Source organism: Cricetulus griseus, chromosome 3, assembly GCF_003668045.3.
Source record: "Cricetulus griseus strain 17A/GY chromosome 3, alternate assembly CriGri-PICRH-1.0, whole genome shotgun sequence".
Classification (NCBI taxonomy): Eukaryota; Metazoa; Chordata; class Mammalia; order Rodentia; family Cricetidae; genus Cricetulus; species Cricetulus griseus.
Genome location: NC_048596.1, coordinates 254,104,429 through 254,130,043, shown reverse-complemented (window position 1 = coordinate 254,130,043; position 25,615 = coordinate 254,104,429). Strand labels below are relative to the sequence as shown.

Genomic DNA, 25,615 nt, shown 5'->3' with positions numbered 1-25,615 from the left:
GAACCCACTTATGCTGTCTTGGAGCTCATAGTTCACTTACAAGTGATGTGTGTTTCACGGGGTGTTAGTGACTTCCTTCTTGGGAGGCGATTGAAGCCTGGGAGGGATCTCCTGGGTTCCTCCGTGTGGCATGGAAAGGCAGGGTAGGCTCTTATGGTGGTTCTCAGAAGCAGGACAGTTGGTCCATGTGACTCAGGCTTACCTGGATAGCTTGTCAGCCCCCACTCCTGGACTTTCCTTAATCTGCACTTCCTGCCAGCTCCCAGGTGAGGGAATCCCTGTGGTTCTGTAGCATTTGAGAATGCCTGCATCTGACTGCCCAGGTGACATTCCTAGCAGCCACCAGCCCTCCTCCCCAGATACATGACTACACCTAGACTCCAAGCCCCTAAACATCCTTCTTGGCCTTTGTGTGTCTTGTGCTTGATCCTCTTGCCTTCCCTCCTAAGCTCTGATTCAGACCATCTGCAGCCAGCCCAGTAGAGGAAGGAGTAAGTTGGTCTCTGGATCCTGCCATGGAGCATGGACAATCAAGTACCCCAAGGAGTCCTGGGCAGATGTCAGAGCAGTGATAATTGGCCTTTTCCATCTCTGTCTAGGCCAGGTTCTTTCCTTGGCAGCTGCTGATACAGATAGTCATTTCCAAATTCCACTGAAGCCTAGACCTATAGTTGTCATCCTTGGCCTCCACTGGATGCTCCAGCAGTTTGGAAATGGTCAGACCTGAGGGTACCAGAATCCTTGGCATTACACTCTCCCTATAGGCAGATCAAAGGAAGGAATGCCTAAGAAGCAGCACCCAGTTCAGGTTGCGGCCCCACAGCTTCCACCCCTTACCCTCAGCCTTCCTGACTGCCTCCAGCATCCCTCTTATTCTAACATTCCTGTATTTTCCCATAGTGGAAAATTTCCAGCTGGGATTGATACCCCACCACCTTTGTACCTCCTTTGACCTGGGTCAAAAGCTCCAAGCTGTAACATTAGCCAGAAGGGCTTCTCTGCCACTGAGGGTGGATGATGGCAACACAAAACAGCAAGGATGCATCCTCATTGCACCAGGCAGTCAGTCACTCCCTGTTCGTTTGCCCTTCTGACCTAGAGGTAAACTGTTTTAGAGCCTCAGTCCTTTTTCACTTTGGTAAATAGGAAAGATAATAATTGAAGATCTGTCTGTGTGACTATCTATCTATCTATCTATCTATCTATCTATCTATCTATCTATCCATCCATCCAATCTCCCTTTGTATGTGCATGAATGTTTGTGTATAAGCATTCATACATGCTGTAACACTTGTGAAGGTCAGAGGACAGCCTCAGGAGCTAGTCCTCCCCTTCTATGTTGTTTGAGAGAGGGTCTCTTTGTTCTTCATCACTGTGAATGTCAGATGGTCTGGTCCTCAAGCTTGCAGGAGTTTCCATCTCCACCTCCCATCTTGCTATAGGAGCTCTGGGATTACATTACCGTACCTAGTTTTATGTGGGTTCCAGATTCAAGCTCATGGCAGATGCTCACATGGGTCTGAAAACATATAATTTATAGAGTAAGTGATCCCCCCATCCCTGTGGATCATTTTCATTTTTCCAATTAAATAATAAAACTTTACTTCACAAAATTGACTAAGTTTGAGACTCCAGTTAGCCCTATAACATAATTCACCAGAGTATTTATAAGAAAAAAATGAGAATATAATAAGTTCATAGCCCAGCATTCACTGTTAACTCCTTTTCTTTTTTTTTCTTTTTTTTGAGTGCATTTTTTTTATTAGAAAGAAAATTATTTTACATGTCAATCCCAGGTCCCTCTCTCTCCCCTCCTCCACTCCTCCCCCTCCCCCAACTAACATCCTACCCATCCCATACCCTTTCTGCTCCCCAGGAAGTGTGATCCTTCCATAGGGGGGGTCTTCAAAGTCTGTCATATTCTTGGGGATAGGGCCTAGGCCAACCCCCTTGTGTCTAGGCTCAGAGAGTATCCCTCTTTGTGGGATGGGCTCCTAAAGTCCATTCCTATGATAGCGATAAGTACTGATCCACTACAAGAGGCCCCATAGATTTCCAAGGTCTCCTCACTGACACCCACATTCAGGGGTTCTAGATCAGTCCCATGCTGGTTTCCCAGCTATCAGTCTGGGGACCAAGAGTTTTCCCTTGTTCAGGTCAGCGGTTTCTGTGGGTTTCACCAGCTTGGTATGGACCCCTTTGCTCATCAGTCCTCTTTCTCTGCATCTGGATTTCAGTTCAGTTCAAGGTTTAGCTGTGGGTGTCTGCTTCTACTTCCACCAGCTGTTGGATGAAGGCTATAGAATGACATATGAAATAGTCATCAATCTCATTATCAGGGGAGGGCATTTAAGGTAGCTTCTCCTATGTTGCTTAGATTGTTAGTTGGTGTCATCTTTGTAGCTCTCCAGACATTTCCCTAGTGTCTGATTTCTCCTTAAACTTATAGTGTCTCCCTCTATTATATTATCTCTTATCTTGCTCTCTTCTGTTCTTCCCCCAACTCAACCTCCCTGCCCCATCATGTCTTCCTCACCCCTCCTCTTCTCCCCTTCTCATTCTCCTAGTTCCCTCTCCCCTCCCCCCATGCTCCAATCAGGCTGCCAGAGAGTCTGGTAAACAAGGAGGACCCTAAGAGAGACATACATGGTCCCCTGGAGAAGGGGAAAGGAACAAGATCTCCTCCTTTTCTTTTTGAGACTGCAGTTTAGATGGTATAATGGGGTGAAATGCAAATGTTGCCTTTCATTTCCTTGTGTTCTTATAGCATCCTGTAAGGGAAGTTGGCCAGGCTTTCCCATCACTTTGGATTGCAGCAACTCTGTGAGGTGTGAGAGACTCTGGACACCAGGGTATCACCCATTTCTCAGGCCATTCTCCTCTCCCTCAGTTTCCTGTGGTCTTTGGGACAGAAGGCACACATGGCCCTAAGATTTCATGCACCACTCCTTGCAGATGTAGATAATCTGTTTAGATTAAAGCACCACATTTCATTTTGTGGGCAAATTAGAGTTTCCATTGGATTTTCAGCAGTCTAATGAAGATATCCTTAGTGTCACATGTGTTATGGCCCCAATAACAATGCCATAAGGTTATTATATTGTCCTTGTGATTGAGCAAGACTAGTTGTATGTATGCGTCTCTCTGATTTACCTTCTGTTTGCCCCTCTCTAGTGGGATCTTGTGTGTGATAATGCCTGGAAGGTCCATATCGCTAAATTCTCCTTGCTGGTTGGATTAATCTTTGGCTACCTAATAACTGGATGCATTGCTGACTGGTGAGTACCAACGCACCTGACACATGGGCCTTTGGAAGGCACAACACACCTTTGCTAGCTAAGGAGGAGTGGTCAGTGTTAACACAGGGTCACTGTGCCTTTGCTCTGCTTGCCAGTGATGGCAGAATAGAAGCTGCCACTTGGAAAATGGAGAGGCAAAAACGAATTGATCACTACACATGACAGACAAAGAGGAAAGGGGATCTAAATTCATTCAAGACCAGCCTGCAGCTCCATTTAATTCTGATAATTTATGCTTAGTTGGCAGGAGCATGGAAATACACAGCTGGGCACCAAGTGGGTGGGTGCACAAAATACATTTTTAAAAATGGAGAGTTGGGTGAAGGGGCCTACACCTGTGGTCTCTGCTACTGGGGACTGAGGCTGAGGATTTCTTGAACACAGTGAGGCCAGACTGCCAGCCTGAGCAACAGAATGAAACTCCCTCTCCAAAAGACTAAAAAAAAAATGGGGAAGGAGTTGGAGACCCTTCACCTTACGAATGGAAATAGATGTCAGTCTGGATTAACACCTTAAAGTATCACGCACATTTTAGAGACAGTTGTTGGCTTAGCCAGGAGCTGCCTTCATGGTGCCAATGGTGAGGAGGACCGTAGAACCTAATGGCATTTGGGTAATGGGATAGGCATTGCGGACAAGGGAAGGGTAGCAATCAGAAATGAGATGGAATGTGTTTTAGGTGGATAAAGAGGGATGGATTTCCAGATCAAAGTGCATGGTTCAGGAGGAAATAAATGATGAAGAGGACCAGGAGAAGGCAGAAGCTGAGTGAGTGATAATAATGGTAACAACATCATTAGAACCTGCTGCTTAGGGGCTAGAGAGATGGCTTAGTGGTAAAGAGCATTTGCTACTCTCCCAGAGCACCCAGGTTCAATTCCTAGCACCCACATGGTGAGCCTCTTCTCAACTCTGAGGGCACCACGGATAGACATGCATACAGGAAAAACACCTATACACATCAAAATAAATATTTTTTTTTAAAAAAAGAGCCCATTGCTTACTGATCATAGTGTACTAGGCAAGGTCAGATCCCGTTCCTTAATTGTTATTGCTGAAAAACCAGAGCCCAGAAGTTTAAGTCAATCCCCAAGTCCACTCAGCTACAAGCTGCATTCAGGACTTGACAACCACACCACAGGGCCCAGAACTGCTTCACTAACAACATGGCACAGCACTTTTGTTTAGGGCATTCCCTGGTCACAAGAGCACTATGGTGCTGTGTCCAAGAGGGAAGACAATTGCATAATGTCAGGGATTGCCCAAGGACAAAGATGTGGGATGGCTGTTTCCTATGCCACTCTTTTTACAATAATCTTTTTTTGTGTGTGAATCAGCATGTCTCAGGCCTATTGACATAGGAATGTCAGGAATGCTAAGGGACAGACTGAGTGTGTGTGTGTGTGTGTGTGTGTGTGTGTGTGTGTGTGTGTGTGTGTGTGTAGTGGAATGGCTACAGAGAGTTTTCAGGCCACTTTAAGTGGTGGAAATCTCCTTCCTCTAACTAGTGTCTATTTGTGTGAACATACAATGTGATTTCCTGTGAGCCCAGAATCTGCCAAGTCACCATTTCTAGGGCTGAATTCATATGGACACATTTCCTGTGTTCAGCATGAAACCATCAGTGACCTCTGCAGGCCTGTGCTAGGAGCGGTCTAGCTTTTGAGGATGGAAAGTAAGGTTTCATTTAACCAGATGCTTGGCTTGCTAGCTTTTCAGCATATGGCAGGTACTGCTTCCCAGGGAACTTCACTGACAGATATTAGAAGTGATATGATCCATGGCCCTCCTTTCTGAGAAATGCAGACTAGCACTTGTAGTGTCCTGATTCCACAAGTGACTTCTACAGTGGGAAAGAATCTGTCTGTGGAAGTGTACATTGTGTCAGGCTTTTTCTTGCACATGCATAACCAGTGGCCTCCTTGATCACTCTCCAGGCCTGGGCCTGGGAACAAAAGACTTAAGAGTTCTGGTCTTGCTCACAGTGCCTAGAGTCTGATGGCACAAACCCAGTTCTTTACAATGGCTTTCCTTGGGGCTAGGTTGAACAAACAAGTAGGGATGTCCTAGGGAATCATCACACATGTTTGAGCAGTAACTTTGGGAGAGTTTGACTGGCCTTCCATTTCAGTTAATTTTCTTCACACCCCTCCTGTCTTTTAGGGGGTGTATTTTACTCTCTGTTTAAGCCTTGCTTTGAAATCACCCCATTTGAGGGAACTCCATATTTCACAGCAGCTTCAGTTTCAGGGCTGCAGGAAGAAGTTGATCAAGTTATAGGGTAAGCTTTCTAAAATTCCAGTCAGAGTATACAGACGTTTAAGTGGTAGGCTGCTTGCCTTAAAGAGTTTTGGATCTTCGGGGATGACTCAGTCTGTTAGAGCACTTGCTATGTAAGTGTGAGACCCTGAGTTTGAATCCCCAGTACCCAGATAAAAAAAGTAGACATGGCCACATGCACCTAATTCCAGAGCTATTGAGACAGAGACAGGAGGATTTAGGGGCTTGCTGACTGCTGGCCTATTCCCAAGTTAAGGGAGTGTACTGGCTAGATTTATGTCAAATGGACATAAGCTAGAGCCATCAGAGAGGAGGGAGCCTCAATTGAGAAAATCCCTCTGTAAGATTGGGCTGTAGGCAAGCCTGTAGGACATTTTCTTAATTAGTGATTGCTGCTGGAGGGGCCTTCCCATTGTGGGTGGTACCAACCTTGGGCTAGTGCTCCTGGGTTCTGTAAGAAAGCAGGCTGAGCAAGCTACAAGGAACAAGCTAGTAAGCAGAACTCCTCCAAGGCTTCTGCATCATCTCCTGCCTCCAGAATCTTGTTCTGCTTGTGTTCCTGCCCTGACTACCTTCCATGATGAACAGTGATGGGGAAACATAAACTGAATAAACCCTTTCCTCCCCAAGTTTCTTTGGTGATAATGTTTCATCACAGCTATGGAAACCCCAAGACAGCGAAGGGCCCTGTTACAAGGGAATATGGTAGAGAATGATAGAGCCAAATATCAGACATCCTCCTCTGACCCCAACAAATCACAAGCGCTACACACACCTATACCACATACTCACTCTCACAGTACAAACACACATACAATATTTAAAGTAATAAAATATTCTGAAAAGAAAAATCTAGCTTCATTTTCAACCCAAATTTTTGTTTAGAAAACATGTTAGTTGAGCTATGTGTGAGACAGGGCTCTATTGAAGGATGGCCTGTGTTTGTCACAACATAATAGGTGGAATGAAAGCATAGTTGGGGATATACAAGCTGAAGAGTCACAGGAAAGAGGGGCTAGCCCAGGCATTGGCCTCTGCAAAACTTCAAGGGGCACCAACCAGGTCCCCTCTATATAGTGCCTGACTGACTGTCTGCTCCCAGCCCCTCATCCCCACTGATAGAAACTTCAAAGTGGATATTGTCCTACAGGTTCTCTGCCAGTTGCCCCATCTTTTATAAATAACCCCTGAATTACAGTCTCCTCTATTTACTTCATTGGAGTGGGATGTCTGTTTGGAGACCCGGTATCAGTTCTCCGTGACTGCTGTCACTATTACATGCTCGGTGGCTTCATCACAAATTAATCATCTTACAGTTCATAAACCAAATATGGGTGTCACTGGGATAAAACTAGGCCACCACCAGGGCAGAGCTCCTTCCTGGAAGCTCAGGGGACAGTCATTTCTTTGTCTATTCTAGCCCCCAGTAGCCACCTGTGTTCTGGGTTCATGGCCCCTTCCTCCATTTTCAGAACCAGTGAAATGGAGTCAAGTTCTTTCATGCTACCCTCCTTGGAAAATCACCTTATTTGAGGTCCTTAGCTGTAATCCCATTTTCAGAGTCCCTTTTGCCCTGAAAGAAGAAGAAGAAGAAGAAGAAGAAGAAGAAGAAGAAGAAGAAGAAGAAGAAGAAGAAGAAGAAGAAGAAGAAGAAGAAGAAGAAAAAGCTAGATTCTGAGATAGGGCCATGAGCCCTGTGCTGTCATTCACCTATGATCCCACTGTGGGGAACCGGTTCATATGAGGCATGTAACTAGCATGTAGTGTTGTGGTAAATGGTCGCTGAGTTGCTGGCACAATTTCCACACAAACTCCATAGGTACCAGTGAAGAAAGTACAGATGTTCCCAAGATCACATAACTTAGAAATGATGTGATAGGAACCTGGATGCAAAACTAAGGTGTTTGTTCTGACTGCAGAGACCACTCGGGCCCTCACAGCCCCCACTGATTGATAGGTGATTTACTGATTTAAGTAACTATTTGGATAGGAGGTATATAGAAGGTGCTTTACAAGATTTAAAGTAAAAAATCAAGCATCTTTCCTAAGACAAAATCAAAACAGGATGAAACAGGGTTGAACATCAGGAAGCAGTGGGCGTGGTAGCATGCACCTGAGATCTGAGGACTTGGGGGGTTGGGAGGTAGGAGGATTGCCAGTTTGAGGCCAACCTGGCCTATACAGAGAGTTCTAGATTAGCCAGACCGGACTACATAGGAAGACAATATCAAACAACAGCAAGAAGTGCAGAAAGGCTAAAAGTTGAAACATTTAGCTTGGAGATTCAGGCTAGACCCATCATGCCCCTCTATGAAGTGAAACGGATCCCATAGCCCCATTCACAGGTGAAGTAGGTACAGGGAATTAAAAACAGGTTAGATATTTGTATACTCTCCTTCCTTTTAAGAGGAAAAGTTAGCCATGCTTTAAATGTACTTCTGCAAGTGAGCTGGGTACGGACCAAAACACCTGGTAAGAGCTTTCCTGGTAAGGACTTTGTGTCCCTGGCACAAACACAAAGGCTTCTCATTGCTATAGACTCATAGCCTTGGCCACATAGCCCCAAATCAAAAAGACTGAAAGAAGTAGGTGGGCTCTTAGAAAGTAGTTTGTATTTATAGTATACATGTTGTATTTTATATTTAAAACTATTATATATTACTGTGCTATATATTTTAATATCTTTGCATATTTTGCTATATTTTATATTACATGTTATATAAATTAAAATTATTGGAGACAGGGTAGGCCTTGCAGCACTTTATCTTTAAAATGAGCTTGAAGTGGGCAGCATTTACATATGTATAAAACATGCCCTTTAGTGTGCACAATTCAATGGTTTTGAATGTGTTTGCAGAGTTAGGTCCTTTGCCCATTTTGAGTTTAAGTCATTTCCATTGTCCTTGCAGAGACTGTGAAATGTGCTCATAAACATTCTCTGTTCTCACCCAGCCCCCGGCAGCCACCCTTCTACTGTCTGTTCTTTGGCTCTTTCCCCCCTCTTTTGACTTGTATGTCAATGCCTTGTCATAAATGTCTAGGACAACTAAAGCCATTTAGCTACCTTATGTGGTGCTAAAGGCACCAGGCCTGCATTTCCTCTCCTCCCTTTCCCCCACCTTCTCTGTGAGCTATCCTTCTAGCCCAGACTAGTTGTGTTAAATATTAATTTGTTTGCTGCAGCTCTGTTGCCATGGTTTTACTTGTAACAAGTTCAAAAAGGTGAATGGTTAGTATGGGGACAAGGGAACTCGTGGTTTTTCAATTTCCACAGACTACCCCATCTGCCCTCTGATTGCCCCCAAGTATATTGTCCCCTACTGGCCACTGATCATGCACCAATTAGCTCTGGGTGTGGTTTGTGAAAGGGCAGGACATGCCACTGCCCTTTCTTTCCTGCAGGTTCTCCTGTAAGGCACCATAGCATTTATTTACAGTCCAAAGTGTCCAGGCTTAGTGTGTGATCCCCATGGTCCCTTCAGAATTACATGTTGTCATGTAGCTAAAGCAAATTATAGCTGGCCTATAGGCCCATAGGCCCATAGACCCATAGGCCTAGACCAATAGGCTGCCTGTGAAACAAGATAACTTCCCCAAGGTAACAACTGGAGAATAGAAGTGAAGCTTTTCCCTCCATGTGCATGTTGACTTCTGGGCCAGTCCAAAGGTCAGCAGTTTCTCAAGGCATTATATGATGGGCGTGTCAAGGTTTGTATTTGGGGAGTTATTGATTTTGTTCTCTTGCTTTGAGCTATCTATCCCTGTTTATACACAGAGACTCAGCATCGGTAATCCCGGTAATCCAGCCACAACAAAATTCTCTCTCCTCGTAGCTGTCTGAGCAGTGCCCTCCCAGTTCCAGAAGAGGATGGACTTAGTGTCCCACAAGGGGCCCCTAGCCATGACCTAGTGAAGTGGGCATGGGTAGTATGAAGACACTTAGCCCCTGCTCCTTCAACGTATATTGAGTACTCACTGGATGCTGGGTTTCAGTGCTTAGCACTGCCCTCTTGTTTAACATGGATGTCTGACTTCTCCCCTCTCCACATGCAGGGTTGGTCGGCGGCCTGTGCTGCTGTTTTCCATCATCTTCATTCTGATCTTTGGACTGACTGTGGCACTGTCAGTGAATGTGACAATGTTCAGCACACTCAGGTTCTTTGAAGGATTTTGCCTGGCCGGAGTCATCCTCACCTTGTATGCATTACGTAAGTAGGAACCGTCATGACCAGTCCCTAGGAAAATCAGCCCAAGTGTTGCTGCCTGAGAGGTTCTGGCCTAGCTGTTGGGGTGGTGGCACTTGGGAAACACACACTTGGAAGCCTTTGTGGTTACAAAACAGCTTTCCAGCCGGGGTTCAGTGCCCGCATCAAGGAAAATGGAAGTTTGTATAATGGTCTGGAGATGTGGGGATCAGCTTAAGCTGACATGGGGGCTGCTGGTTTCTCTGGAAGTTGCTATATTGACGTTCTGTGCTCTTCAGAATGCACTGTTGGGTACCTCAGTCCTGGTCTAGCAGAGCATTCTGAAGAATTATTCTGCGTGGACTGCATGTGGCTAGCCTGGGCTCCTTGAGGTCTTTTGTTCTTGTCTTCTACTTTGAGGCCATACAAAGTCCACATTTTCTAACATTTTTTTGGGTGTGACTATAAGTGGTCTAGATTTGAATTGTCAGCTTTAGTACTAGAACACTAGGTGGCAAGACTTGGCAGTTTCATCTTTTGAAATAGGATGGAGAAAGCATTCAGGGGCTCTGCCATATTTGTTTCCTATATGATCTCTGCTATCACATATGGATAAGTTTTACTTCTCTCTATTTAATTCTCTGGAAGACAACCACACACCCAAAAGAAGGAGAATCTGTAGACATTTTACTTGTTAGTTTTGTGCTTCTGGTCACCCTGTGGAAAGACCTGTTGGGTCACTGGGCAGATAAGGTTCTGGTTTTCCTGATCTTTGATAACAGGAAGGAGCTAGGTCTTGATTAGGCAGTGACTTTTAGAGTAATAAATGCAAATAGTTCTAATTCTCTTCAATTGCCTTTTTTTTTTTTTTTTCCTGAGACAAAGTTTCTTTGTGTAGCCTTGGCTGTCCTGGAACTGTGTAGTCCAGGTTGACCTCGAAAGCCACCTGCCTGTACCTGCAGGAGTGCTGGGATTAAAGGCTTAGATCAACCACCACCACCCGGCTCAATTTGCATATTAAAAACTTCTTTAGATAGCCTACATTTCTACCCCACCGGAAACACAATCAATTCATAGCATAATATTTCACCCATAAGAAAGGAGTGGGGATGGGAAAGGCCACAGGATATTCCTCTATCCCCTTCTAACAATGAGCTGAAATATCGTTTCTTATGGGTCACCTCTTATGGCGTGTCTTTATTTTGGAGCACTTGTCATACAGAGTTCTTTTGAGATGTGTGTCAAAGCAGTTGGTTTAGGTGATACCATCTGGAGTTTTCTTTCTTTGAAGAGACAATCTGGGCATTGGCTTTAACACCTTCAGAGTGGCTATGGTGTCCCTGTGGCCCTCACCCACCATTGGTCTGTGTAGTGGGTCAGATCTGAGGAATGTTTCCTGAAGGGACTCCAAGCAATGCTTGAAGTCATCCAATGTCTCCAGGCAGCTGTCTTTCCCAGGCTCTAGTCACAGGGTCCTGGCAACCTAACCCTTCCTGTGGACTGCCTCTGAAGGAGATGACTACATGTAGACAAGACAGAGTGGCTAAGCTATAGGAAGGTGGCACACCATATATCCTCAGTCTAGTCTCACACCCTGGTCAGCAGAGTTCAGGGGAAATTGCCATATAGCAAAGATGGCCTTTTCTTTTATCTTACATATCAAGTGATAGTGATTTGCTAAAGGTACTTGGGTTTCAGCAGAAGAAAACTCATTAGCCCCATCAGCCAAAGCTGAGGAAGGAGGGCAGGGAAAGGCTATGTATGTGCCTGGCACCTGCCAATTCTGAGTCTATCCCTGGATTAAGCTGGCCCACGTGTGGATGGTACCAAACTATGTTGTTGTTTAGACTTACTGACTTGTAGTGACATATGTCACTGTGCTGTTAACCCTGTGAAAGTTACCAATGTATTTATACTGAATTTGAGAGAGGCAAGTTTCATGGGAATGTGTGTGTGGTGGACCTCTTTCTTGCCCTGCCCTCCCCCATCTCTGATACCTGGGCCTTTCTGTAGTACAAGCCCTCTGGGCTATAATCCCAGTTCCCTATGGACCATCTCTTCCAGTAGAACCTTTCCTGCTAAGTATATGAGTCAGAGTTCACCACAGGCTTCTGACAAACCATTTTATTTTTGTTTATTTGTTTATTAAGCTTGAAAAGAATTTTAGGAGTTGGGGAGATAGCATTTGCTGTATATACAAAGACCATACTTAGTCTAGGAAGTGGGTTTGCTTCTGTCTTCTAGGTAGAGAATCATATATCCTGGCTATCTGCACCTTGTTCTGAAAAGAGCCAGACAGTAAAAATTTTAGGCATTGTGGGCCATATGGTCTCTGCTGCAGCTACTTAGTTCTGTCACTGTAACATGAAATTATGCCTGCATATGCATGATATGTAAATGAATAGCTGCAGCTGTGTTGCCGTACAACTTTATTCACTGAAGCAGACTGTGGACCACATTGGGCCAGTAGTTCAGAACCTTCCAAGAACTGGTGGAAGTGATTCCTGTGTTGGACTGACAACACAAGCTTAAAATCCTGTCCTCTCTCTTAGTTTCATCTAGTTTAGTTTCTCCTTTGTGCACTTTTCTGTCTTCAGTATTTATCTTATTGTATATCGTTGTATAAGCAGCCTGCCAATTTCTTTTCTGAAATGGAATGAGCTATTAGAAATGATTGTGTTTGGGGCTGGAGAGATGGCTCAGTGGTTAATAGTGCTTACTGCTCTTCAGAGGATTGGATCTTAGTTTCCAGCACTCATGTTGGGCAGCCTACAGCCACCTGCAGCTGCAGCTCCAGGGAATCTAACACCCTCTTCTAGTCTTCATAGTTACCTGCACGCACGTGCATACACATACAACACACACACACACACACACACACACACACACACACACACACACACACAAAGAGAGAGAGAGAGAGAGAGAGAGAGAGATAATTAAATCAATATTTTTTAATGAGTCGTGTTTTTTTTAAGTTGAGAATAACACCCAAACATCATGTGTGCATGACACATGCCATTGCAATGAAAGCGTCCAGGTATTACACAGTGGCCTCCTGTATGAGCTAATAGATTATTTCAGATGGCACAACTAAAATGAAGCAAAAGGATATGAACAATGACTTGAGAACCCATTTAAATGATGAAAATGAGCAAGATTTTGTTAAGAGTTGATAGACAAGCCATCTCTGACAATGGAGAATTAAAAAGAAAGAAAGAAAGAAAGAAAGAAAGAAAGAAAGAAAGAAAGAAAGAAAGAAAGAAAGAAAAGAAACCGAAGTCATAATTGACAGGTGAGATTGGTGAGATTGGGGTAGACATGGGTAGCTGGGCTAGGGTGGCCCAGCTCTCCAAATCTCTGGGCCATCTTGAGGAAATACATGAGCTGGTGACAAGATATTAAGAGGTGCTCTCAGTCAACAGGGCAGGGAGCTATAAATTTCCAATTATCAAGTTTGCTAGCTTTTTATACACAAGAAACATATACCCAAGGCAAAAACCTGTAAATTTAGCTTAGAGGAGTTACTGATAAGCTGGGCCATTGGGTAAAGTAGTTCTTAGCTCCAAAGACAAGTGTAAAACTTCTGGGCATTAATTATTTGCAAGTGACATTTTTAATGTTTTTTTTTCCTCCTCCTTCATCTAGAATCTTTTTATATCCTTTATAAGCCTCTGTTGGGAAGGCCTGGCATTGGTCAAAACAGACCTGTTTTAATATTGCAGGTGTTTGGCAAAGGAACTGGCAAAGCAATGATTTTTGCCATTTTGATTTCTTGTGTAGTTTGCCTTGAGTGTAGGCTATTCATTTCAAGAAATGCTGCCACTGGGTGGTGGTGCATGCCTTTAATCCTAGGCTGAGGCAGGTGAATCTTTGAGTGTGAGGCCAGCCTGGTCTACAGAGTGAGTTCCAGGACAGTCAAGGTTACATAGAGAAATACTGCCTGGAAAAAAAAGAAAAGAACAGAAAAAGGAAGGGAAGAAGGGAGGGAGAGAAGAAGGAAGGAAGGAAGGAAGGAAGGAAGGAAGGAAGGAAGGAAGGAAGGAAAGAAGGAAGACTGATAACTTATGGATGTTTTCTGCTTTATTTGCAAGACTGCCTAAGATTTTGTTTTTTTCTGCTTTGGATTTTGTTCTAAGGTACACTGTGGTTAAATATTTTACCTTTTAAACTTTTGTTTTCTTGAAGTTGCCAACTAGATAGATGGTTGTGTAATTAAGACATAAAATAGAGATTACTGGTACCTTCCTGAAGATTTGAACAGCAGCAGAGTGAATGCTATCAAGAGAACAGGCCATGCCTGCTCAGGACCACAACAGTGGTACCTGCCTGCCACTGAGAACTTTGTGAGGCACCCAGGCACTTAAACACACCTGGGCTACATTGGAGGGTTGATTATCTTTCTTTTTAACCTATGGATGTGAGCGTGTTTGCATTCATACATACTCACTCACACATGGTGGAACACTAGATTTAGTTGTTAAGAAGACATAGACAAGAGCTATAAATCAGATCTCCCCATCTCTTTATGAAAATCATCAAAGATTAAAGAGATGCTTTCATAGCAGTAGCTGATTGTAGTCTGACTCTCATTCCCACTAAGACCCTAATGTCCCAGGCCAGGTGGTCCAGCACTGTCTTAAAAGCAAGTGTCTTTACTGTGGCATTCACTCGTAGCCACAGCTACTCAGGAAGTTGTGTTAGGAGGATGGCTTGCGACTAGGGATTTTAGACTGGCCTAGGCAGAATAACAGGACACATTCCCTTTTAAATGAAAATAATAATAATAATAATAATAATAATAATAATAATAATAATAATAGAGCTAAGACTATTGCTTTGTTTTTCTTAAGTTGATTTGATGTTGGCTGTAGTAGGATTTGTTGTTTTTGTTTATTTGTTGGTTTACTTGTTTTTGTAGTGCTAGGGATGGGATCCAGGGCCTCGCACCTTCTAGCAAAAAGTGCTACTACTGAGCTACACCCCTGGCCCATTTTTAAAAATATTTTTCCCAATTTATTTCTGTGTTTTAATTTTTTTATTATGTTTTTTATTTCCCCCTTTTCTTCCCATTTCCCATCTTTTCTCCCCCCTTCCCTTTCCTTTCTCCAAATCCTCATATTCTTCCTTGTTATCTTTCAAGTTCTTGGCATTTGTTTTCATTAATTGTTGTTACATGCATATATATCTATCTACACATATTGATGGATAGATATTTATATGTATTTACATATGTATTCCCTCATATAACTTGCCCAGTCTGTATAATGTTAATTTTATATAGTTTTTTCAGGGCTAACTGTTTAATCATACTATCATAAGTACCTTTTTAAAGTTTCTCTAGTCATTAAAGCTCCCCTTTGTTGTGGAATAATCTTTTTGTACACTATGAAGATGTGTCACTTGTATTGATTTAATAAAAAGCTGAACGGCCAATAGCTAGGCAGGATTTTCGGGGCAGGGAGAATTCTAGGAAGAAGGCAGAGCTGCAAAGAGACAGGGAGGAAACATGACATGTAGGAGATGAGGTAACATGAGCTAGGTGACAGCATGTGAATTAATGGAAAGGGGTTAATTTAAGTTACAAGAGCTGGTTAGAAACAAGCCTAAGCGATCGGCCAAGCTTTCATAATTAATAATACATCTCCATGTCATGAGTTGGGAGCTGGCTGGCAGGACAGATAAGGACTCCCCACTTCCCCTTCCCCTAATTCTGCTTTTGTGGTTTGAAACATGGATGTTGCCTTTGGAGAGAAGAGACCTTGCCTGGAGACGATCTAGTGAATGTAACTATGTAACTTTTTGTTTTTAACTAACAATGATAATTTTCTTGAAATATTCTCTCACTGGGATTCTCATTATAATAACTCTCCTTAGGCCTAGGCAATCTAAACAATTGAATGAATTTTACACATTATCAAAAAAGAAACAAAAGTAAAGTGCCTAAGGTACTGATGACTTTGCAAAATTAGAATCTAAGTCTTGATTTAATGGTTAGATAGACTAGAAAGGAATCTGGAGTTTGCTCTAGGTGGGGCATTGTCCCCCGTTCCCCCCCCCGTCCCCCCACCCCCGTCTCTCCCCCTCCCGTCCTCCCCCCCCGTTCTCCCCCCTGTGTCCCCCTCTCCCATCCCCCTCCCCGCCCTGACATAACAGAAATGAGTTTAAACTCTCAAGGAAAGGTTAAATCATTTCTAATCCGTTGAGCAGGATGAAACTTGTATTCTTACTATACTACATATTCGTATGCTACATATTCTTCTGAAGTCCTATAATTGGTACTATTTTCTGTATTTGTCTGTGTTGCTGAAAATTTAGGGACTTATTTCAGTCAAAGGGTTTGCTGTACTTTTTTTTTTTTTCTCTTTACTTGAATGACTGCCCCAAATGGCTCCACGTAGTGAGTGGCAAACATGAGGAATGAAGAGAATGGAGATTGTTGAGCTATGGAATGAAGAGAACGGAGAGTGCCTGTTGAGAAAGTAGTTGCCTGCCTCTGGAGTGCAAACATTTGCCTTGCATTTGGGGGAGGCAAGTTCCATGAAAATATGTGCTTGGTGGGTCTCTTTTTGCTTCATCCTCCTCTTGTCTGCTACCTGGCTCTTCCTGTATTACCTGCATCCTTCTGGGCTGTAATTGTAATCCTGGTCCCCTGTGGGCCAGCTCTTCTGGCAGGGCCTTTTCCCCCAAAGGTTATGAGTCAGAGTTTACCATATACCTTTGACAAACGATTTTATTTTAACTGGACTTTTTCTTGGGTAAGAAATCGTGTGCAAGCATGAGGAGCTGTGTCCAAATCCCCAACACTCATATAAAAAGTAAGAGGAGGAGCTGGAGTGACAGCTTAGAGGTTAAAAGCATCTTTTCCTCTTGCAGAGGATCCAGATTTGATTTCCAGCACCCACATGGCAGCTCACAACTGTCTGCAAATCCATTCTCAGCAGGTCCAAACTCTCTGGCCTCTAGACACTAGACACCCATGTGATACACACATGTATACACACACACACACACACACACACACACACACACACACACACACACACATGTCAAATACTTACACGAATAATCTTTTAAAAGTTGGGCATGGCTGCATGTGCCTGTACCCTCAGAGCTGTAGAGGGTTGGAGACAGGAAGACCTCTGAGACTTGCTGGCCAGCAGCCTAGGATAGGTTCCTTGAGAGACCATGTCTTTAGGGAAGAGATAATGGGTGACATCAAGCCATCAAGATATCAAGATATGGTGGGTAGTGCCTGTAATCCCCAATACTTCATGGGAGGTTGAGATAGGAGAAGTGCCAAGAGTTCAAGTCTAACCTGAACTGCAGAATGATTTCATGGCCAGCCTGGGCTATAAAATGTCTCAAAAACAAAAAAATCAAATCAAACTGGAACACTTGCCTTTAAATCTTCCTTCTGACCTGTCTCTGAGCATCCAAGCGCCTCATGGCACCATGGGGTAGTGAGCGGGAATAGAAATGACTGGTGATGAAGTCCCTGTGTGGACAAGATGCTGTGGTGACCAGACAGGGGGGAGTGGGGATGAGTCATTTGTCAGGGAGCCATACTTTGCCACCCAGGACCACATTTTCTTAAAGTATATCAGTCCTTCAAACAAAAACGATTTGTGAATGCCTGTTGATCATGTACAGATGTGTTGTGTCTTCTGCATGCTAAGAAAGGAAACACAAGACCTCCCTAAGAACCAAATGCCTCATCTTTGCAGAAATTAGGAGACAAAAACACGCACCAGCTGCCTAAATGTGTAGATGCATTTGAAAGTGCTTGTTTATTAGGGGCTTTTGAATTTAGTAAGGATAGACATACCTCAAGAATCAGAGTGAGAAAAAGTAGCAAATATTTTGAGCTTTTAAAATTCCAGGGCTTAGCAGTATTCTCCACAGAGTAAAAGGCATTATTAGATTGTGTGTTTCCTTAAGGGCTAGGTTTTGTCATGCTGGAAATCTAATGCTGCCTGTGCACCTGGAAGCAACACTGTCTACAAAGCAAAATAATTCATAGAACGTTCTGGAACTCAAGAGATCTGAACCTATGGCTTGAATCCCTCAGATGACTGTGGCCATGACACACAGCTAAAATTCTGTCAGCTTCCGGTTCCTTTCTCTGGAGTTAGAGAATTACGGGATAGGTTTTCCAATGTGTTCAAAACATAGATCCATTCCTGGAATAAATGGGAAAAAAAAAAAAGAGGTTGAACAAAAACACAGAGAAGTCCTTCCAGTTTTAGAATTTCACAACCTTAGAATCCTAAACTCAATCATTAACATTGGAGGCATTCCATCCTGCTCTGGTAGATGTCACATGGAGTGGCTACCAAGGCCATCTGGGAAGGGGTGAAGTGATGGGGTGGGATTAATGGTTAACAGTTTGTCTTTCCTATGGTCCTTTGCTGGCCTGTCCACAGCCTGGCCTCATCTGCCCCACCTGCTTTTTCATTTCTCACTCCACATTTACTGACAGAAAATCTTGGGGATCCTGTTACACCCTCCAGGATCCCCCATTTCCACCTGGAAAGAAAGGATGGGACACAGGGCTGAAAGCTGGAATTCCTAGGAGCTCAGAGGAGTGTGCAAGAGAGGAGTGTGCAAGAGACTCCCTTCCCACCCCTTCCCCTTTTCTTCACTCGTGAATGGAAATAAAACAATGAAATCGGTCAATTACTTTGAAACCAAATAAGGAGTTCCAGGCTCCTTGAAAACCTTCAGACATATATGGGGAAATGTGACCATGTCTGGTTTGCCAAGGCCCACTTTCTTTTCTTAGTGAAAAGAAAGCCATAGTCTTGCCAGAGAACAGAAATATCCCTTAAATTATATAGAGTCATAGAACTGTGCTGTCAGTGTTTCTTGTGCCATGTCAGATCTGTTCCGTTTCAAACAAAGGGCATTGTTTTGTTTGTTTGGTTTGGTTTTGGTTTTGGTTTTTTTTGGTGGCTCACATAAGAATTATATCCTCCGTGCCAGTGGTGGTGGCGCACGCCTTTAATCCCAGCACTCGGGAAGCAGAGGCAGGCGGATCTCTGTGAGTTCCAGGCCAGCCTGGTCTACAGAGTGAGTACCAGGAGAAATCCTGTCTTGAAAAAACAAAAGAAAAAATTATGTCTTCCTTTATTCATTCACTTATTAAACATGTGAGGGCCAGGAGAGTAGTAATCTGTCAATTTGGGCATAAATTAAACCCTGAGCTCCGTCAGGCTCCGAGATTGTAGAAACACACATACATCTTCTGGCCCCCCAGGACACTGAGAGTTCAAGAAGTGAAGATCAGGCTGCGCTCTGATTGGACTGATGGCATTAGCATCCTGAGCTTTGGCTTTTGTGCTCGTTATCTGATGAGGGTTCTCAAAGACCAGGTCTAGTGCATTCTGGGCACTGTGAGTCATCAGAATTTAGCTGGAGCCTACTGCATTTTGGATACTGTAGGTCCTTAGGACCTGTCTGGAATCTGGATCAGGACTAGCAGAACCGGAGAAGGAGGCTGGGCCAGCACACAAAAATTCTGTCCTCCATGACCTTAGGATAGTAGCGAGCCAATGAAGGGGCCCAAGGCAGAGAGGAAAGCTTTTAGATGTTTGTTTTGGAGGGAATCACTCAGGCTGCAGTTGTAAACAGGCCAACCTGGCAGGCCACACTGGGAGCTGAAAGGCTGGTGCAGCATCTATATGAGGAAGAGGAGCCTGAATAAAGGCCAGGGCTGTGGGCAAGGGAGGATCCATAGTCAAATAACTGAGGATGAGTGAATGCAGAAAGGTGACCAGGCCACTGCTGGATAGATTTGAGTTGTCCCCCCCCCACCTGTGCCCCAAATATAAGTGAGGTATTCAGCCCGTGCTTTTGATTCCAAGTCCTCCATATTTGAAGCTACAGACCACTCCCTTCCTCTGTGGTGTGTGGGAAGGGAAGATGGTGACTTCTGTTTTGGGACACTGAGTCAGTGGTCCCTTAAGGGCATCTTTCAGCTTTGCTGTAATGAGTCACAGTTCAGAATCTCATGGAACCAGGTCTGTGGGGTCTCAGCATAACGCAGCTACTGAGATAGCTGAGATCCAGGGACCAGGGTGTGGGAGCTTAATGGGTGCAGGCGGAGGAACCAGTAGAGCAAGACAGGAAGGAATAGCCTGAATGGTCGGTCACTGGTGCATTAGATAAACTGGCAAACAGGGAGCCAAGGAAGGGCAACATACTGTCAAGTGTTGCAAGACATGGAATGATGTTCTTTGGACGAAGCAATAACTGCCTGGCAGGTCAGAGGTAATTGTAGCAAAGGCAGCTTTAATTTAGTGGTTAATATGAAATACCTCCAACATAGGTTTTAATTCATGTCAGTTTCAGAATTCTATCTTGTTCTTATGTGATATATTTTGCTAAATAGCTTAACATCATTTTCAACTGTTGCCAAACACATATAACAAAAGTTTTACCATGTCAACCATTTTTAAGCATCACAATTTATACTTAATGTGACTCATTCATATTTTTGTACAGAAGAATGGTTTTTGATATTAGCAGTTGTTTGTTACTCATGGGTAGAAAACCTAGACTATAACGCATGTCAGTAATGATTTTCCTTCAAGTCCCTGAAGCATATTCCCAGGTTTTAATGCCGAGAATTCAGACACATAAGCAAGGTGCAGTTGCACTCTGGTTAGGTGTTGTGTTGTCCACACTGAAAGGCAATACATGACAAATTGCTGTACTGACAACCTGCCTCTGTCCAACATCCGTGTGAGTGTGTACACAGGTGCACGACTACATGTAAGCAGCTCATAGAGCTGGGTCCAGCCAGCATCAGACTGTAAGCCGAGCCCACCACTCTCAAGTTGCCTTGAGTGAGTTTCTCCTGTACTTCTTGGACTCAGTTTTCTCTCCTCCTGGAGATCTGTGCAGGTGGTGAGGAGGATAAATGTAGTCATAGGCCTAAAGCCCCAAAGTTCCAGAGAGAAGTTTGTGGACCTTGGCTTATGTGTGTGCTCCCTGTGACAAGATGGGATGTGACAGTTACCATTCTGTTGAAGGCATGATTCCTCAGTGGAGAAAGCCAGCCCCTCCTCTTCTAGCAGGACCTCTGGGTGGAGGTTTCTGTGGCTCACAGCAGGCTTGGCACTCTCCTGTGGAAAGAGATCGAGCTAAGGGTGGTTCCCAGTTTAGCAATGCAAAGCAGGCTGACTAGGTGTGCAGTGAGAGGGAGCCAAGAATCTGCTTTGTAATTGCTCTCCTAGGCCTCAGGCAGAGTTCTATGTCTTGTTTTTTCTTTTCTTTCTTCTTCTTCTTCTTCTTTTTTTTTTTTTCATACTAGCCATTTAAAAGTCTAGAAAAATTTTCCTGGACCAGTCATCCTGGGCTCTTCTCTCAGACCACCATAATATCATCACTCATAGAGCGACCTATAAAAAGTACCAAAGATAGTGGTGTAAATATTCCAGTCATCCAGTTTCTCCATATTTTTATTTTATTTTATTTTATTTTGTGATACTAGGGATGGAACCCAGAGCTTTAGGCAGGTCGGACCAGTGTTCTACCACTGAGCTATATATTCCTATGTTCCCTCCGTGTGTGTGTGTGTGTGTGTGTGTGTGTGTGTGTGTGTGTGTGTGTGTGTGTGTGTGTGTGGTTTGTGTATAATTCTAGAGACAGGGTCTTGCTCTGTTGCCCAGGATTGGGTCTTATAGTACTTCTCCAGCCTCAATCTCTGCAGGGCTGGGATGACAGACATGCACCACCATGCCTCACTTCCTTTTCTGTAGTTTTAAAATATTAACTCACAAAGAAGCGTGCCTTATTTTTAAAGCAGCCATTTGCTGTGCTCTGACCTAAAGTGTTCTTTGTCTGACTTATTGAAGGATAGTGGGTGCTGCCTGTAGAGCAGCCAGTGTGAGGGTCGCTCCCAGTCCAGGTAAAGCTGCTGAAGGGAGTCTTGCTTCGTTAAGCAGCAGCAGGCTTGCTCTGTTTGTATTTTCAAAGTACTGCTTTAGGGAAGAGCTGACCAAAAGCCACCCTCCAATCGATGATCTAAGAGCATGCCAGATCCAGCAAACGTCTGGAATGAAGTGACATGCAGTGTGTGCTGTCCCCTCTGCATGAGCAAGTCCCAGCCCAGCAGCCCAGCAGCCCAGCAGCCCAGCAGCCCAGCAGCCCAGCAGCCCAGCAGCCCAGCAGCCCAAAGGGTCATGTGTGCCAAGGCCGAGCAGGGAAGCTTTCTGCTTCTTGCCTGGTTGTGGGAACCCGAATCAGCCCTTCTTACTAGAGTTCTCCCAGCTCCCTAGCAGCAGGCTGACCTGCCTTTTGTTGTTTGCACATCCTGCTGGCCCAGGTTTAGGCATTTGCACCTTTCTGGTGAATCTCTTAATTGGAGAGGCAGATATGGGCTATCTTCAGTTTTAAAGTTACAGCCACCAACCTCCATTGTACCAGCATCAAGGAGTATGAGAAGGACGGGAAGGGATGCATCTGGCTCCTGGTGCTCCAATTTGTCTACAGTGGAGGGAATACAGACAACTCCACACCGACGCCCTCAGCAGCTTGAAGTTTTAGGAAAGTGGACTCAGACTGAATCAAGATCGTTCATTTTGATGCCACAAAGAAATTCAGAACCAGCCAGTTTACGAGGCAGAGTTGGAGACTTTGTTAAAGGTATCATCATATAGGCTTAACCTCTAGCATAAGGGAGAGGGAGGTTCTAGAAGAAAGGCAGGCATATTCAAGAGTTTGAGGATAGGCTTCACTGAGAGTCCAGCTCCTTGTTTTATCAATAGCCAAATTTAAGATCTTGGTTAGGTCTGGCGTTCCTATCTTATCTCTGGGTTCCTGTGGGGGTTCTTAACAGGATTACAGTTGATTAGGCAAGAGTCTAGCCCCTGGGAATTCAGGAAAGTAGGATGAGTTTCTTGTAAACAGCTTTGTTTGAGGTTCTTAGAGTACTTCTGTGGAAAGGAATGAGGCTCTTCTCATTCAGGCCTTTAAACTTTGTTCATTGAGACTTTAACTCTTATCTATATGTGAAAGTAATATTAACTGTGTCAGCAGTCTTTGCAGAACATTTTGTTAATTTTGCTGGATTTCTCAACTGAAAAAAAAACAGTTTAATCAGATTTTGAGAAGAGGTTTTCTTCCCCTTTCCACATATGTCCCCATAAATTCCCTTTTTCATCCTGCCTCCCCGTGAGGCAGCTCTGAGGTGAACAGCTCTGAGGCCCAGGCGGGCAGGGCCTTTGAACTGCCTTCATAGAATACAAGGTCAGGAAAATCTGGGGATCTGAGCTGTGTTGTCATTCCCCCTCCTCGGAGCCTTTGATGATGCCTGTAGCACAGGGTGCTTTTGTGACCATCGGAAGCTTACTCTGGTGTTGTTTGGGAGACCGACAGTGCTGGGTTTCTCTAACCTGGGCCTTTTGAAATCTTGTCATTCTTGGTATTTGCTTTGTGTTGGTTCTGGGAAAGGACTCAGAACTCCCTCCAAACAGAAGGCAGGTTGACCGGGTGGGGCATGGGTGAACTGAGGGGCCTTTAACTCCAGCCTAGCTCCACATTCATCTATTTTACATAATAGAGGGCAATTGTGCAGAAGCCTGACTGTGACTTGGAGTTTCTAACCCTGACTTCCCTGACACCACTTTGTCCAGCTGGTGTGACTGTTTATATAAAGGCTATGGCTTTAAGCTGAGTGGGTTCTTGAGGTGGAGGGAATCCAGGGGAGGTGAGAGTTGGCTCTTGACGGCTTTATGTTAGAGTGAGAAGTTTACTGCACAGGAAGTGCTTCCTGGAGTCCCCTATCCTTGGCCGTTTGTACACTGTTAGCTGGACTCACTGCTCATCACCAAAGGCATCATTTTGTCTGGCGTCTGTTTTTTTTAGAAGGACTAATCCACAGCTCTGACATGAGGAGTCAGGCATACCCTGGCCTGGGCTCTCCCTTGGATGCTCTCCGATACCTAGCACCATGTTTTTGGCAGCTGACTTAGTGAAGGAGCAAACAGGAAGGCCTATTGATGGTAGTCCAGGGACTGTGGCTTGATAACTGTAAACTACTCTCAGAACATCTGCCAGGTTCAGGTACTATGCTAAGTCATATGTGCCTGTCTCCTGATGTGTATAGACATGCTTATGTTTTATATTAACCATAGATTCTACCAAAAGCCTGTTCTACAGATGAGGAAATCAATTCTCCCACCCTTGGATCCCAGTAAATGTGCTGTTAGTGCAGGGAAATGCAAGCTGATGTTATTGAACTCGAGCGCTGTACTTCCGCACTTCTGAACACTGCCGGTATTTCCACCAGGTGAGCAGTGCTATCTCCATTTTAGAATTTTTGCCTGAGATGTAAGGAGATAACTTACCCAAGGTGATATATGTGATGAGGTAGAGAAGCCAGAACGCAAACCCCTGCCTCCAGGCGTCTGTCTGTAACTGCTATGCGGAACTTAACCAGCTCTATTGTTTGGCTTAAATTTGTTGTTAAAATACAAAAATGTCTACAGACATAAGAAATTTGCAGTAATGCGTACAATTTATAAACAGCTATAAAAACAGAGTTTTGACAGCACACAGTGTCAGATACAGGACACTGGCCTCTCTAAACAGGATCACTTGTCTACCCTGGCCAGATTAAACAAGAGGAAACCTAGCATCAGGTTTGAGTTCTTCTTTCATTGACTTTGCCACTGGACTTGAATCCGCAGGGCATGTGGTACCTCCCCACATCATTGTGCCATCCAAAATAGCATTAACAACTTTAAGGCTTTTGCCATCACAGAATTGAGTCCCCACTCCTAGGTACACCTCAGTCACTCTCTGGGGTGATCTCCATTTCAGGAAAGCAGTTAGATTTGTGACTTAAAGGATTCACTAAGTAGACATTTAAATCATGTATGGCTGTAGTAGAACCTGGGGATATTATTATTGCCCATTCTCTGTTATTCTTCCTACCAACAAAGATGTCTTTAATGGAGGTAGATAGGCCTAGCACTTGATCAGTCCTTGACCTGACATCTGGGCGCAGTGGTGTTCCTCAGGCCTGTGCCGTCTTGCATATTCATGGTCTCAGTTCCCCTGCGACATTTGTTCACATTCCTGTTTAACCTGCAATTATGCAGCCAGTCATGGTAATATTTGGTCTTTGGTGAGCATAGATCCAAATGGCACATATGAGTGGCCTCATAATTTTTGTTTTGTTCTTTTGTTTTTTGCTGTTGTTATTTATTTGTTTGCTTGTTTTTTGTTTGTTTTTAAGACATAGTATCAAACTGGCTGCTTCTGAAATGCTGTTCCACAGTGAGCGTCAGACATCTCATCTGGAGAAGTTTGAACACACCTTTGATAACCTAGTCTAAGATTTTCATTCATGTGAGAGTACAATTTAAGAACGCTTGTTCAAGAACATACCCACAGTGGCACACATCTATAATTTCAGCACTCAGAAGGCTGAGGCATGAAGGCTGTGAGCACAAGCCATCTTGGCTTGCATAGTGAGACCATATCTCTAAACAAACAAACAAAAATCACCCACAGATGGCTCTAGTCATACCTCCCTACTCCAGAGACAGTATTCTAGTATCTAGCCTACCTCAGGGACTGGCACCCTTTCCTAGATCCTGCTTCCCTCAGCCTCATTAGTCATCACATGACTTGGCTGGCACCCACTCCCTTCTCTCCTTCATTCTCCAGTTACTCTTTGATTCTCAGGCCTCATTACGCATAAGGACATAGACCTATATACAGATGTGGCAGGGAGTGGCCTAGGTTATGAAGGCATTTGGTCTTTACTCTGCAGGCAGTAGAAAGCTGCCCTCAGCTCTTTGAAGGAGAAAAATCCTGAGCTCTAGTCTGTGTTTAGGG

At 44.1% G+C, this 25,615-nt stretch overlaps 1 protein-coding gene and 1 long non-coding RNA gene across 6 annotated transcripts in view; one reads left to right on the top strand and one right to left on the bottom strand.

Moving 5' to 3' along the window:
- Slc22a23 (solute carrier family 22 member 23) overlaps window positions 1-25,615 on the top strand; it is a 188,265-nt gene that overhangs the window by 58,279 nt on the left and 104,371 nt on the right. For all 4 annotated transcript variants that reach the window (XM_027409267.2, XM_035442910.1, XM_035442912.1 and 1 more), the window contains exons 2-3: window positions 3,175-3,278; window positions 9,633-9,787. In XM_027409267.2, the coding sequence (XP_027265068.1) occupies window positions 3,175-3,278; window positions 9,633-9,787 (259 nt within the window). The remainder of the gene's footprint in view (window positions 1-3,174; window positions 3,279-9,632; window positions 9,788-25,615) is intronic.
- On the bottom strand, window positions 17,527-22,468 carry LOC103159762. 2 transcript variants are annotated; one of them, XR_003484094.2, is made up of 3 exons: window positions 22,060-22,468; window positions 20,787-20,892; window positions 17,527-17,946 (listed from the first exon to the last, which is right to left on the bottom strand). It is a non-coding gene; the product is annotated as an uncharacterized LOC103159762 (long non-coding RNA). The 2 variants fall into 2 exon arrangements; XR_004769373.1 differs by having other exon boundaries at window positions 22,182-22,468.